The sequence below is a fragment of the Mirounga leonina genome, unplaced genomic scaffold (genome assembly GCF_011800145.1).
Source record: "Mirounga leonina isolate KUSES-001 unplaced genomic scaffold, KU_Mleo_1.0 Mir_357, whole genome shotgun sequence".
Classification (NCBI taxonomy): domain Eukaryota; kingdom Metazoa; phylum Chordata; class Mammalia; order Carnivora; family Phocidae; genus Mirounga; species Mirounga leonina.
This window is the reverse complement of record NW_023270702.1, coordinates 16,614,536-16,631,286: the sequence shown is the minus strand read 5'-3', so window position 1 is coordinate 16,631,286 and position 16,751 is coordinate 16,614,536. Positions and strand designations below refer to the sequence as shown.

The 16,751-nt window shown below is 34.4% G+C and overlaps 1 protein-coding gene across 2 annotated transcripts in view; it reads right to left on the bottom strand.

Annotated features, from left to right (window-relative positions):
• Positions 1-16,751, bottom strand: part of METTL14 (methyltransferase like 14) — a 43,595-nt gene that overhangs the window by 21,627 nt on the left and 5,217 nt on the right. For both annotated transcript variants that reach the window (XM_035030336.1, XM_035030337.1), the window contains exons 4-8: positions 13,860-13,940; positions 13,405-13,492; positions 9,179-9,269; positions 7,833-7,974; positions 2,123-2,215 (exon numbers count right to left, since the gene is read on the bottom strand). In XM_035030336.1, coding sequence (XP_034886227.1) covers positions 2,123-2,215; positions 7,833-7,974; positions 9,179-9,269; positions 13,405-13,492; positions 13,860-13,940 — 495 coding nt within the window. The remainder of the gene's footprint in view (positions 1-2,122; positions 2,216-7,832; positions 7,975-9,178; positions 9,270-13,404; positions 13,493-13,859; positions 13,941-16,751) is intronic.

Sequence of the window (16,751 nt, the reverse complement as noted above, 5' to 3'; positions counted from 1 at the left end):
TACATTAATACTCCAATTTTTTTTTTTTTAAAGATTTTATTTATTTATTTGACAGACAGAGACACAGCGAGAGATGGAACACAAGCAGGGGAGAGGGAGAAGCAGGCTCCCCGCTGAACAGGGAGCCCGATGTGGGACTTGATCCCAGGACCCCAGGATCATGACCTGAGCCGGAGGGAGTCGCTTAACCAACTGAGCCACCCAGGCGCCCTCCAATTCTTTAATACTACCTTCCACTGTCACCAATAGAAAGTGGGTTTTAAATCATAAAACACTCAGCCCCTCTTTAATCATAAAATTCAACAGATAATTTGATTCCTAGCACCTTGATTTTCTATCCTCTGACAAAGCTAAAAACTACTGAAAGTATTCTAATTGATAGCTTCTTTTCATATGAGAGTCTTATGTTATTTTTATATATTTAATACTAACAACTTGAAAAAATTCAAAGCCTTAGAACTGTTATGTAGATCTCATTACTGGATAAAACTACTTTCATCTCTATACAATCTAGAAAACAGAGACCTGACCCATAGTGTCCTAGAATCTGTTATGTAAGAACATGTAACAAACACTTGCTAATATATTGCTTAGAGTGTCATATTGAGGGCCTAGTACCCAATGTAGGTGCTGACTAGCTGGTGGGAATAAAAACATAAGATATGTCCTCCCCCACCCCCAATGATCCAAGAGAAAGGAGGGGGAAAATAACTAAATTATGCAGTACAATATTGTTGGTACTGTTCATTTCAGGAATGCTCTTACTGTGTAAAGTGAGAAACACCTCAAAATGAAACTTGGATTTTTATTTTAAAATCTCAAAAATCAAGATCAGTATCTGTTCCTGTCAGCAATTATTTGTTTTGCACTGGATATTCATTATACATCACAAGGATCTAAATCCCCACGCCCTAATCAATTTAACAAAAAGCTCATGAGTATTTCTCATGCTGAATTATTTTCGCAATCATTTTTGGCCAAAATCTGCTTTCACCAATATGACAGACTGCTACATAAACAAATACAATAAAACCTCCTAATCATTTTCAACCTAATTTGGGAGGTGAAAGGCAAGTCCAAAGCCAGATATTAGAGCTATAAAAGGTAAATACCAACATACCTATAAAAACACATAGTATGTTTCTATTTTCTTAGCTTTTCCAGAGCATCTTGGAGAGGCACCAGCAAAAAACAGATACCCAATTGGAATACAGTTATAGTCTTACCTTGGAGTTAATAAATGATACAAGCAAGGATGTATCCAACAGTCTCAAACTTGTTATTTATATAAAGAATACAAAGTAATTGCAGAATTTCAGGATTTTAGCACAAATTGATCTCAATATAATCCTACTTAAATTCTTTACTTGTCAAATGGACACTTCCTAAAATTACCAGGATTAAATGAGATCATCTGCTGTATAACAAGTAGTATGTCCTAAAAATGGAAGGTGTCATCTAATAACAAGTGAAGAAACTGAAACCCACCAGAGTAAAAATCTCTACCCAAAGTTCACTGCTAGACAGCAGAACTGAGACCAAAACTGAATGAAGCTTTCTAATACTTAGCCACATGCTCCTATGATTCTTGGATAAAAAAGCATATGCTATTTTGTTTCCATTTAGAAATCCAAAATACTGCAATAAAAAATAAAGGTCTGAAACACAGGAAATATAAGATGCTTAAAATAAATACAGGTGTTACGTAACTTCTTTCTCACTCTCATTCAATCATTCAAACCATGTGTTCCAAATGCTGTGTTATTTTTCCAATTTGTTTTGGTTTCTATTTGGAATTCAGCAGTTAATACTATTCAGAAGAGTACTTTTTAGCTCCTCATAATGAGCAGTAAATGACACTAAGCAGCCTGTTTTTGAGCTGCGGTTTCAAATGTCTAAACTGTTCTCCTGAAATTGTAACAAATCATATTTGGACATATTCAACCCTAGTGCTAGTTAACTGAAGAGTACTGACTTTCATGCGTTCTTTTCTGAACATATTTTTTTCCTTCTGAGTATTTTAGCAACTCAAGAAACAAAGGACAGAATAACATCTATATCTTCAAACTTTTTATATTTTTTCTTATGAATTTAAAAATCCAATTAAAAAAAAACATCTTACCACTCTTCCAAGGTCCAATCCCTCCCCGGAACCACACCAGAGAAAGATAAATGATCGAGGTGCTGCAATCTCATCAATTTCTAACTTCATAATCTGTAGGAAACCAAAACAATACTGCATAAAAGTATTTTGTTTCCCAGTCATCCTAAATCCAAAAGAACAAACATTGAGATTTATCAGGACTTTCAGTAGATGTGTTCTTTAAATGTACTAATTTTCATTAGAAAATAAATTTTATCCTTACAACTTATTCTACTGTTTTCTTATTCTATATTAAGAAAATAAACACACATGCACACACATACACATACACTTGATTTTATGCAGAAAAAGGTTATAGGGACCATATTCATAGAATAATGGAATTTTATAAGATGTAGCTTGAGAACAGCCCTTTATGACTTACAGAAAAAGAAACTCAAATAGAAGAGGTTGAATTACCCCCAAATTAGGGGCAAAATTAAAATGAAATATAACAAATGTTTGGGGAAAATCTGGTTTTCAGTAACTACAAAAGTTCTATATAAAATAAATCAATATGCACATCTCATTATAATGACCACTTTAAGTCTGAAATGCCAAAAAAAATAGTCTAATTTTTCCAAGGAAGACACACAGATGGCCAACAGCCACATGAAAAGATGCTCAACATCACTCATCATCAGGGAAATACAAATCAAAACTACTCAGTTTGTTTCTCAGAGTCCATAGTCTCTCATGGTTCATCTCCCCCTCTGATTTCCGCCCCTTCATTTTTCCCTTCCTACTATCTTCTTCTTTTTTTTAACATATAATGTATTATTTGTTTCAGAGGTACAGGTCTGTGATTCATCAGTCTTACACAATTCACAGCACGCACCATAGCACGTACCCTCCCCAATGTTTATCACCCAGCTACCCCATCCCTCCCACCCCCCACCACTCCAGTAACCCTGTTTGTTTCCTGAGATTAAGAATTCCTCATATTAGTGAGATCATATGATACATGTCTTTCTCTGATTGACTTATTTCGCTTAGCATAATACCTTCTAGTTCCATCCACATCGTTGCAAATGGCAAGATTTCGTGTGGGGTTTTTTTGATGGCTGCATAATATTCCATTGTATATATATACCACATCTTCTTTATCCATTCATCTGTTGAGGGGAGGGAGGTGAGGGGATGGGTTAGCCTGGTGATGGGTATTAAAGAGGGCATGTATTGAATGGAGCACTGGGTGTTATATGCAAACAATGAATCATGGAACACTACATCAAAAACTAATGATGTAATGTATGGTGATTAACATAACATAATAAAGTAAAATTAAAAAAACTATAATGAGATATCACCTCATACCTGTCAGAATGGCTAAAATTAACAACACAAGAAACAACAGGGGTTGGTGAGGATGCGGAGAAAGGGGAACCCTACTGCACTGTTGGTGGGAGTGCAAACAACCACTCTGGGAAACAGTCTGGAGGTTCCTCAAAAAGTTAAAAATAGAACTATCCTATGATCCAGCAACTGCACTACCAGGTATTTACCCAAAGGACACAAAAAAACTGATTCGAAGGGGCACATGCACCCCGATGTTTATAGCAGCATTGTCAGCAATAGCCAAACTATGGAAAGAGCCCAGATGTCCATCAACTGATGAATAAAGAAGATGTGATATGTATTTACAATGGAATATTACACAGCCATAAAAAAAGAATGAAATCTTGCCATTTGCAATGACATGGATGGACCTAGAGAGTATTATGCTAAGCAAAATAAGTCAGTCCGAGAAAGACAAATAAGATTTTACTCATACGTGGAAGTTAGAAAACAAAACAAATGAACATGGGGGGAAAAAAAGAGAGAGGCAAACCATACAATAGACTTTTAACTATAGAGAACTGAGGGTTGATGAACGAGGTGGGTGGGGGATGAACTAAATGGGTGATGGGCATTAAGGAGGGCACTGGTTGTGATGGGCACTGGGTGTTGTATTAAGTGATGAATCACTAAATTCTACACCTGAAACTAATATTACATTTTATGTTCACTAACTGGAATTTCAATAAAAACTTGAAACAAAAAATTAATCTATAATTTTGTTTCCCTTGTATGTGTTGTTCCTTTATATGTGTTTCCTTGTATGTGTATGTTTCCCTTGTGTGTCACATGGAAAAAAAAAACTTGTTCAATAATTAAATCTGTAAATTTCCACATAGTCACATAAAAAACTGTAAAACTAACCATTTTATATATTCTTTTTCTTCTAGTTTTCTGCCACAGTTAAGTTTCAGAGACCATGGTTTAAGCAAATATTTGTGTTTCATTTATTTAAAAAATCTTTAATAACAGATCCATTTAAGTTATAACCATATCATCTCTAACTTAATCTAAACAGAAAAACATTATTTGACAGTAATAATGGAAATAAGCTACAATATGTATAAGCCTAGTGAGTTTTATATTCTGACTTTTCTAAATCTTGAAATCTCATCTAATATTCTCATAGGAATATAAATAAGTAAATATGTAACACACACACATACTCCTACATGTTTATATGTGAAACAGATAAAAATAAGTGATGACACACATTAGTGAAAACATTAAGCAAATTATTCTCTTGACATTGCAGCTCTAAATGCTAAGTGTTGGTATTTTAAATAAGTGCTTATATCCTTTACCAAAATATGTTGACCACTACTGACTCTCTAATGTGAAAGAGAATACTTGTGAAATGCACTTTTCTTATTTACATTTTATATATAAGTTTAACTACTGGCACTTTCTTTAGGATATTATCACATAAAGATTAAGAACTTAGGGCTCTAGGGCCAGACAAAACATTTCAATATGCCAGCCAGAGTTCAGTGAAATTCAAGTGAAATCAAGAATATGCATATAAAATAGAGTTCCTTTATTTCAAAAACTCTGTTAGTCTGTCACCTATAGTTGAAGCTCTTGTGTCTTCACTGACCAAACCTTAGAAACTGGCCAGAGAAAATAAAGTTCAGCCTAGTTACAGCTGACCCATGAACAATGCAGGGGTTAATGGCACCAACCCATATCCCTCAAAGAAAATGCGAGTATAACTTCTGACTCCCCAGAACTTAACTTCTTATAACCTACTATTGACTGGAAGCCCTACTGATAGCATAAACAGTCAATTAACACATATTTTGTATGTTATATGTATTTTATAGTCTATGCTTAAAGTAAGCCAGAGAAAAGAAAATGTTACTGAGAAAATCATAAAGAGAAAATACATTTAAGCTACTGTTCTGTAAAAAATCCATGTAGAAGTGAAATCGTGCAGTTCAAATCCACATTGTTCAAGGATCAACTATACTAATCAAAGACATAATGAGATTTTTTTCAGTTTTCTTTTTTTTTACTAAAGTCACAAAGACTGTTTTTATAATATTAATCAATTTTGATGAAGATATGGCTAAATAGATATTTCTCAAACACTACTGGAAGGAACATAAATTTGTGCAACCTCTCTGGAAAATTTCCCAGCAATAAATATCAAGAGTATTAAGTCTTTTATGTCTTTCGAATACTATATACTGTTACCTTTCTGAATTTCAATAAGCACAAATTACATTTATCATCAGCGGATGGGAAAAACTTTTTCAAAGTGATAAGATCCATAAAAATGTAAATAAAAAATGTCAGAGGAATTGAAGATGAAAGGAAAAGCTTCAAGGAGGAAAAACTAAAAGTATATCTTGAAGATTAAATAATATTAATAAGAGTAACTATCATTAACACAGAAGAGGACATGCAAGAACTCAGCACCATTTCCTATGAAACACCCGACTTACAATGTCAGTCCTTTCCTTTCCCAACCTCCCTTCTGTGCTCAACACTCCTGGCCTACTCTCTCCTTGAAATTCCTTATTCCCTTGGCCCCTATGACGTTCATACTCTTGGTTTTCCTTACTCATCTTTGACCCATTCTTTTGACCTCTCTTTTATATGTGCCTCTTAAATATAAAAGTTTCCTGAGGCTTTACTGTCAATTCACATGTTATCTTAAGACACTATCTCAGGACAAATTCATCTATTCTCATAGGTTTGATGTGCTAATCTTCTGAACCTCTATTTTGAGACACAGATCTGTCTGTCCTTTGAATGACATATTCCTATTACAACCTCCACATAGCGGTCTTACATACACCTCAAAATCAACATGTTCATATGATCTAATCCCTCCAATCCAGCTCTTCTTAAATTCACTCTTTCTCAACTGGTGAAAACTCAACCCACTTATCCCAAGACTCAAATCTGAGTCATCCTTAACTCTCCCCCCTCATTCCAATAACTATAGCTCACCACAGTATCTACTACACATTACTGAATTTATCACCTTTCTATTCTTACTACCATCACCCTATTCAAGGTCCCTTTATCTCCTAACTAGGCTACTGCAACAGTCTTCTAACTGCTCTCCCCTTTCCAGACTTTTCCTCTAGTTCATACTATACACACTAATCTGACCATTTAACTAAACTGGTTAAAGCCCTTCAAAGGCTCCTTAATGTCTTCAGGATGAGAGTTTAAGCTTCTAAGAAGACATCATCTCAAGAAAGGCCCAATCTGTGTTCTACCATCAACCTACAAACCAGATATTCTTTGCTTCCATCCCTTCTGCTCTTACTGTTCTTTCCATTTGGAATCACCATCCCATCCTTTTCTTTATTTGGCCAATTCCAACTAGTCTATTTATCCTGTTAAAATGTCACCTCCTCTTTGTTCATGTACCCCTTCCTCCAAGGCTTGGTCAGTTTTTCTCTCAGATCATCTTACGCAGTCCTCTATCATGGAACTAACAAAATAATAATGCAATTATCTGTTTAGGTCAATATTTATCCCATTAAACTAGGTGCTCCTTAAGTCCAAGTACCAGGTCTTATTCATCTGTGAATCTCCAGTATCTACCACATTTTTTTTTTTTTAATTTTTAATTTTTTTTTTTTTAAGATTTATGTATTTGACAGAGAGATAGAGAGACAGCACAAGTAGGCAGAGTGGCAGGCAGAGGGAGAGGGAGAAGCAGGCTTCCCGCTGAGCAGGGAGCCCGATGTGGGGTTCGATCCCAGGATCCTGGGATCATGACCTGAGCCGAAGGCAGCTGCTTAGCCGACTGAGCCACCCAGGCGCCCCTCCAGTATCTACCACATTTCCTAGCACAGAGTGGTACTCAATAAGCATTTGTTATTTTTGTTATTGATTGGTAAAAGCAGGTAACTTTATATAACTGACTGAAGTTATCAGCTTGCCTAATTTTATTTAGGAAAATGTAATTTTATCACAATTATACTGAAATTATGTATCTTTTTTATCCATTATACTGTAAGTTCCTGGAAAAGAAATCACGTTTTTTTATATATATACCTATTATACTCTACTGTTTACTAAAACTAAGCAAATGCAGAAAGAGTTATCAATCACTCTGGCTTTAGACTTCTCTAGCTATACATCCAAGGACTCTAAACCTGGAACTGTGAGTCTTCTATAGAGTACTCACTACCTGCTCAACTTCTGCCCCAAAAAGAAGAATCAGACCAAAGATAGTGTAATATTTGTCAGTGTACCCTGGATCTTCTGTCACATTATATACTATATATTTACGATTCCTAAAAAGGTAGGAATATTTATAATCTTCTCATCAAATAAATATTCATTTGAAAAATAAATAATTACAATGTAGAAAATTTCATCATACATCATCCCAAGTCCAGCATTTTTCATTAGCAGTGATGCCAGTTTCTCTGTAATATTCTTCTAAAGGGGGTTCCAGAAGAATCACATCAAATTTAGGTGTCAGTTCTCTGATGTCAAAGGCTTCTATATCTGCTTGTAAGTACCTATTTGATTAAGGCATAAAAAGTGACTAAGATTTTCAAATACCTTTACAGATGATAATGAAAGGAATTTCTTAAATATTACTAAACACTATTTACAAAGTAATCAAACTAATTAGTGATACTTTTTTATGCAGGAGTATCTTTCTTCAATATAGACAGTAAACCATCTACCAACACTCTTCTCTAGAAGATTGATATAATCACACTACAAACTAAAATCATATTCCCCTATGTACATCGAGAATGTACTTCTCTCATTTTTACATTGAAAATCCATACTAGTATGTAAGTCTCTGAGGCCTATTTCATCATAATCTGAACATTATTTTTTTCTTAATTGTTAAGTTAGAAGAACTATTTGTTAGCTTTAAAATCCTCCCTCTAAAAAATTGTTTCTAAAGATGGGTGTAATTTTCTTTTATCAATTTGTTTTTTAGTAAAATTGTTTATATTAATAGCCTTTTCTGGCTACCTAGTATAAATTACAACTAGCCTTTATTGAAAGGTTTTTTACACATTATGAAAGTAATTTAAATATAAAATACTTTAACAGTTTTTTAAATTGGATGAATATTAGAATCTGCTAATATTTTTCTCCATACATTTGGACTTCTTTGTGATTCTTCTAATCACTAAGAGTATACATTTTAGCAAATTGTTAAGTGTATAAAATGTTCAAAGTAAGCTAATGTGAATTAAGTAGATTCTCCAGTTTCAAAGACTTTTTACACATTTTTGAAGAAAACATTATTCTGTTTAGCAAAGGTTAAAATGAATTTTCATAATCCAGTATGTTAAGAATAGTATCCCTGAATGCTGAGTTATAATTAATTTTTATTTTCTTCTTTTCCTTCACCTAAGTTTTCTAAACTTCCTTCAATAAATAAACTGCTTTTTGAGAGGAAAAGTCATTTAAAAACATTTTAAGAAGCTCAAGAATACAACGAACATGAACAATTTTCTAAGAAAAAAAATTAAAGACACTTTAAGGAAATTGTCTAGAAAACTGAAAAATAAAATGAGAGCCTACTAGTGTACTCAGCACTGGAATGTCAAACGAATCTATTTTACCATACAGAAGAAAACAGTCTGTTAACATTAAATAGGTGCTGAATTTTTTTTCAAACAGAAAGGCTATAGGATAAAAAGACTGCTATTTTAAGCTTGAGTTGGCAATAAAAAGTAACTGAAAAAACACACTTACATAGGAGGAGTGTTAGATTTAGCTATTAACTCATCTTTCAGCCTGATGAGCTCCCTCAGTTTAGGGTATTCTTCAAATCTGTCAGCCAAACCTGAGGACAAAAAATAGTAAATAATAAATTTCAATAGAAGTTAGTATCAGTGAATTAAAAGGTTATGAGCCCCCTCAGGAAAACAAAACAATACACAATTACCACTTTATTCTTGTGTCCTTTTAAAAAGTTAATTTTGAATATTTTAAAATATTTTATATATACATTTCATATCTAATGACCCTAATCCCACATGCAGGCAAAAACCCAGATGTTCCAGTCCAAATCAATAAACCATTTAATCTCTCATATTTAAGTTAAATTTGCTCACAGCATTAAGTTAAGCCATTCTGTTCTGAGGGAAAGAAAAGAACAACTGCCTTCTTCTACCATGTTTTCCCCCCTTTCTATTAGCTAAAAGAATTCTTTCTCCTTAAGAAGTTAGTGATTACTGAGGTTTGTACTTAGCTTCTTAAATAGTTATCAAAAGCAGAGAAAATGAGTATTTCTTTTCTTTCTTATGATTACACATAGGAAGAAACAAAGAATAGTTACAGATGAGAGAAACACTGCTAATGATCTTAAATTAACTGGCTATGGTTTATGGACACAATCCTGGAACAAATCTAGTAAAGAAGATAATGAGTCCCTAATAGTAGACTACCTCTCACCTCCAAGACAAGTTGTCTTCTCTGAGTATTTCTTATATCAATATTTATAATTTTAAAGATTTCATATCTCCACATTATTATAAACCAAATCCCCATATATATTTTCAGGCTTAAGATCTTAAAAAACATATATAAGTCCTACAAAGGGTACTTAAAAACAGAGACTCACTGTTCCCATGTCCTCAAAAATGTTTTAGATCTTTGAGCTCAGAAGAGATTTTAGGTAAAGCAGCATAATGCCTGTTAAACAACTATACGGATAAGTAAGGCTTTGAACGTCAAAGATTCCTAAAAGTTTTTATTTGGTTTTCTCCTCCGCCACCCCAAGAAACATATTCCTAACAATATAAATCATATAAGCATCTTAATTTAAAAGCCAAAAGTACAGATAGTAATAACTTTAATATCAAAGAGTAAAAGTGAAAGATTTTGTTTTGTTTTGTTTTTTTTAAGATTTTATTTATTTATTTGAGACAGAGAAAATGAGAGAGAGCGAGCACATGATGGGGGGGAGGGTCAGAGGGAGAAGCAGGCTCCCTGCCAAGCAGGGAGCCCGATACGGGACTCGATCCAGGGACTCCAGGATCATGACCTGAGCCGAAGGCAGTCGCCTAACCAACTGAGCCACCCAGGTGCCCCAAAAGTGAAAGATTTTGTAAAGCCTCTTCAATCAGTGCTTATAAAACAAATTGCAAATAAAACAAGTTTAAAGACTTTTATTATAGTCAGGTTTTAATCACAGGAGAATTGGCTCTCACTCTTCCATAAAACAGAAAGTGCAAGTTTTTCTCAATCTGTAATAGTTTCCTAAGTACTTTATCTTTGCTGTGGGGAAATAAGTATCTTAAGAGCAGAAAGGTAGATAATGAAATTCAGTTATACAACTATCATAAAAAACAGCTTTACTAAAGTATAACTGATATATAAAAAACACACATATTTAATATACACAATTTGATGAATTTAGACATAGGCATGCACTGGTGAAATCCTCACAGCCAAGGCAACAGACATATCCATCACCTCTAAAAGTTTTCTTGTGTTCCTCTGGGGGGGTGTGTGTGTGTCTGTGAGTGTATGTACGCACGCATGTACATGTGTGATAATGCTTAAGATGAGCTCTACCCTTAACAAATTTCTAAAGTTTTATTGACTATAGTCAACAGCATTGCTGTATAGCACTATGCTATACAGTAGATCTCTAGAACTAATTCATCTTGCATAACTGAAACTTTATATCAATTCAGTAACACTCCCTATTTTCCCCTTCCTCCAACCCCTGATAACCACTGTTCTCTGATTCCATGAGTTTGACTATGTTAATACTTCATAAAAGTATAAGTATTAATCATATTACATATACTCTTTTAGGTACCTAAGTATTTGCATATTTGTTCCTTGGCTGGCTTATTTTACTTAGCATTATCATAACTTTTTATGCTACAGCTAAATTTTGCTCATGAAAACACTAAAATCAGTTTCTACTTCAAGAGTAACACTGCTTGCAAGCAACACAGAAAAAATAAATCAGATGACATAAAAATTAAAATTTTTTTTGTGTTGCAAATTATACCATCAAGAGAGTAAAAAGATAACCCCACAGAATGGGAGAAAATACTTCCAAATCATATGTCTGATAAGCGGCTTGGACTGAGAATATAAACTCTTACAATGTAATAATAAAAAGGCAAATAACCACTTAAAAAATATGCAAAGAGTTTGGATATTTCTCCAAAGTAAATACTTAAATAGCCAACAAACATATGAAAAGATGCCTAATATCATTAGTCACTAGGAAAATGCAAGTCAAAATCACAGTGAAATTATCACTTCATACCCACTAGGATGGCTATAATTAATAAGACAGATGAATATTAAGTGTCAAGCATGGGAAGAAACTGGGACCCTCATACACTGTTGGGAAGAATGTCAAATGGTACAGCTGCTTTGAAAAACAATTGTGCAGTTCCTCCAAAAGTTAAACAGAGAATTAACACATGACCCAACAATTCCACTCTTAGACATATGCCTAGGAGAAATGAAAGCATATGTTCACACAAGAATTTTACATGAATATTGATGCAGCACTGTTTATAACAGCCAAAAAGTGGAAACAACCCAAATGGATGGATCAACAAAATATGGTACATACATACAATGGAATACTATTTGGCAGTCAAAATAAATAAAGTACTGGCTCATGCCACAACATCAACGACCCTTGAAAACACTGTGCCAAGTGAAAGAAGCCAGGCACAAAATACCACATATTGTACAATTCCATTTATATGAAATGTCTAGAATACGCAAATTATTAGAGATAGAAAGTCAATTAATGGTTACTTAAGGTTGGGGGCAGATGAGGAGGCGGCAATGGGAACTGACTAGCAATGGGGTTTCTTTAGGGGAGACGAAAATTACATTGTGGTGATGATTGCACAAACTGGATTAACTAAAAAAAAAAACCAAACAGAATTATATCCTTTAAATGGGTGAATTATATGGTATATGAATCATCTCAATAAAGCTGTTTTTAAAAATGCAGGGGTAATGCCTTTGAGGGACTTATTAGTAGACTGGACAGGGGCTGAGGGAAGAACCTCTGAGCTTGAGGATATCTTAATAGCAAACTCAAAAACTGAAAAGCAAAGAGAACAAAATCAGAAAAAACAAAAAAAAAGCTAGGAAATCCAAGAACAATGGGACAACTACAAAAGATGTAACATGTGTAATGGAAATACCAGAAGAACGAGAGAGAGGAAGAGAAGAAATATTTGAAATAATAATGACTGAGAACTCCAAATTAATGTCAGACAACAAACCAGATCCAGGAAGCTCAGAGAATATCAAACAGTATAATACCAAAAAACCCCTAAACTTACGGCATATCATTTTCAAACTACAGAACGTTAAAGATAAAGAAAAAATCCTAAAGAAATCAGAGGAAAAAAACCGCCATGCCTACAGAAGAACAAATATCCAATTTCTCAGAAATATGCAAGCAATAAAAGACTGGAGTTAAATATTTAAAATGTGTTGAAAAAATAAAACACCAGCCAAGAATTCTATACTCTGTGAAATTATTCTTCAAAAGTAAAAGAGAAATAAAGACTTTCTTAGAAAAATAAATATTGAGGGAATTTGTTGCCAACAGCCCCACCTTGCAAGAAATGTTAAATTCTTTATAGAGAGAAGTAAAAAAATAATACAGGTGAGAAAATCAAGCCTACAAATGAAAGGAAAAGCATCAAAGAGGAAATAAATGAAGGTAAAATAAAAATGCAAGGATAGTCACAGAACCAAACTGAAGAAGGAAGGAAGGAAGGGAGTAACACTGCTGGAAGGAAAAGGAAGGTATACTGTAAGTATGCAGAATGAAAACAAGAAGCCAGGAAAAATAATTTTGGAATTAGAAAAGCCAAGCCAGGAAAAATAATTTTGTTAGAAATAATCCACAAAATGGATAAATTACATGCATGTAATCAAGAGTTAGCAATAGCATATTCCCAACAAATCTAACATACCTACATCCCTGATGAAATTTTGAGGTCTATGTCCAGTGTCTACAAAATGTTGGCAGTAATCATTATGGGGATTTAAACTCTGCGTTCCCTAAAGAAAAAGCCAAAATTAAATTAAAAGCATTTACTCTAATGGCAGATACACTAACTCTGTAATTTACTTTTTGTTATGAGGCCATACAAAATAGAAGTTGATCCGTAGATTAAAAAAAATTAGGACTATTTGAAAACACAGCTAAAATGACAGTATTACTCTTTAGTAGCTACAGACATTGATACAGTATTATCTCATCCTAAATGGCCAAGTATCAGAAGTCTATTTCAAGAATAATTTTAAATGATTTTTATTTTATAATAATTATTCCTCAATAACTGAAAAAATGTTGAAAATAAGTATTTAAAATTTTTTCATGCATAGAGCTGAAATGTGAAGAGTTATGATATAAAAATTTATTTACCTTAAGAAAAGTACTAGAATCTTTATAAATCTCTTCTTCATAAGGCAAATTCTCTTCTTCCTGCTGCATTTCTAATTCATCCTTGGAAAAGGAAGATTAAATAGACATTTTATGTATAGGAGGAATATTTTATGTATTTATGATATCTTGAGTATTAAGACTCAATATAAATATTTTGTTTTTTAAAGATTTTATTTATTTATTTATTTGATAGAGAGACAGAGAGAGCACAAGCAGGGGGAGCGGCAGGCAGAGGGAGAGGGAGAAGCAGGCTCCCTGATGAGCAGGGAGCCTGATGTGGGGCTCGATCCTAGGACCCCGGGATCATGACCTGAGCCGAAGGCAGATGCTTAACCGAATGAGCCACCCAGGTGCCCCAAGACTCAATATAAATATTTCATTTCCCTAAGACATAATTTTTCAAATTATCATTAAAGTCAAACACTGAAGTCTTTGCATTCTTATCATTATCTAGTTATTTTTACAATAAATAAAAATTTCCTTTTCATTCTCATCAATAAATACCTGTCTCTAACTACTTATTTTGTTGACTGAATTGTCTAATATTATTTATCTCATACTATAGATATTAGAATTTAGCTCAAATCATGAAAGACATGGCCACCAATGGGGCAATTTTATTTCTATTAAACACCAATATGAAACTACTATTTTTATAGATCAAAAATGTTAAAATATCAGGAACTGTACATGGTTAAATATACATATTTATATGATAATAAGTAAATAAAGTAAAATAACAATAAAATAATCACTTATATTTAAGTTGCATATGAGCATATACCAAAATGCAATGCACAAAACAGTATTTATGAGATTAGGTAACTGTATCACTGAACTTCCTAGAGACTTACTGAAACTATGCATTCTCTATTAAATATAATTGTACAACAATTAACTTGAAAGAAATGGAGATAGGTTTTTCGTCTATAATACTTTCTTTTCAACTAAATATTGCAATTATAAGTTTAGAAGTTGTGTTTTTTCCTTCGGCCTCTTTCAGAAACGGTTCTACATTATTGTCTAGCCCATAGGTTCTCAAAATATCTTAATTGTACTACCCTACTAATAAACACGGAATAACACAACTCAAAAAAGACAGTACTGTAGCCACTCAAAATCTGATCCCATTATCCAAAGTTTCTGATACATCTACCTCCTTAGTCTTACTTAAGAATATTATTGTCCAGGGCTTACTAGGCATTATGCTTTATATCCATCACCTCTTATATTAAAATGAGGAAACTGAAAGATCTTAATTGAACTGATTACAGGACTACTTCATTTTATTGTGCTTCAATTTATTGCACGCTGCAGATATTGCATGTTTTACAAACTGAAAGTTTGTGGCAACCTTGCATCGAGCAAGTCTACTGGCACCATTTTTCTGACAGCATTTGCTCACTTCTTGTCTCTGTGTCACATTTTGGTAATTCTTAACAAAATTTCTAATTTCTTCATTACCATATTTGTTATGATGATCAACAATCTGTGATCAGTGATCTCTGATGTTACTATTACAATCGTTTTGGGGCACAGTGAACCGTGTCCATACAAGATGGTGAACTTTATCAATAAATGTTGTGTTTTGATTGTTCCACCAACTGGTGGTTCCCCTGTCTCTCTCCCTCTCCTTGGGCCTCCCTATTTCCTGAGACACAATATTGAAATTAGGTCAATTAGTAACCCTACAAGTCCTCTAAGTATTCAAGTAAAAGGAAGAATTGCACATTTCTCACTTTAAATCAAAAGCTAAAAATTATTAAGCTTAATGAGGAAAGCATGTGGAATCTGAGACAGGCCAAAACCTAGGCCCTTTGTGCCAAACAGCTTAATTATGAATGCAAAGGAAAAGTTCTTGAAAGAAATTAGAATTGTTACTTCAGTAAACACATGGATGATAAGAAAGTAAAACAGCCTTACTTCTATTTATTTATTTATTTTTAGATTTTTATTTATTTATTTGAGAGAGAGAGAATGAGGGAGCACATGAGAGGGGGGAGGGTCAGAGGGAGAAGCAGGCTCCCCGCTGAGCAGGGAGCCCGATGCGGGACTCGATCCCGGGACTCCAGGATCATGACCTGAGCCGAAGGCAGTCGCTTAACCAACTGAGCCACCCAGGCGCCCCAAAACAGCCTTACTTCTGATATGGAAAAAGCTTACTGGGTCTGGACAGAAGATCAAACTAGCCACAGCATTCCCTTCAGCCAAAGCCTAATCTAGAGCAAGGCCCTCACTCTCTTCAATTCTATGAGGCCTGAGAGAGGTGAGGAAGCTGCAGAAGAAACGTCTGAAGCTAATAAAGATCAGTTCATGAGGTTTAAGGAAAGAAGTCATCTCAACGTGAAAGTGTAAGGTGACGCAGGAAGCGCTGATGTGGAAGCTGCAGCAACACTGAGGCAAGACCCTCCACCAGCAAAAAGATTAAACCTTGCTAAAAAGCTCAAATGAAGGCTAGCATTTTTTAGCAATAAAGTATTTTTTTTAAAGATTTTATTTATTTATTTGAGAGAGAGAGAGAAAGCGAGCACAAGCGGGGGAGCGGCAGGCAGAGGGAAAAGAGGGCTCCCCACCAAGCAAGGAGCCTGATATGGGACTTGATCTCGGGACCCTGGGATCATGACTTGAGCGGAAGGCAGATGCTCAACTGACTGAGCCACCCAGGCATTCCAGCAATAAAGTATTTTTTTTTAATAAAGATTTTATTTATTTATCTGACAGAGAGACAGCGAGAGCAGGAACACAAGCAGGGGGAGTGGGAGAGGGAGAAGCAGGCTTCCTGCAGAGCAGGGAGCCCGATGCGGGGCTCGATCCCAGGACCCTGGGATCATGACCTGAGCCGAAGGCAGACGCTTAACGACTGAGCCACCC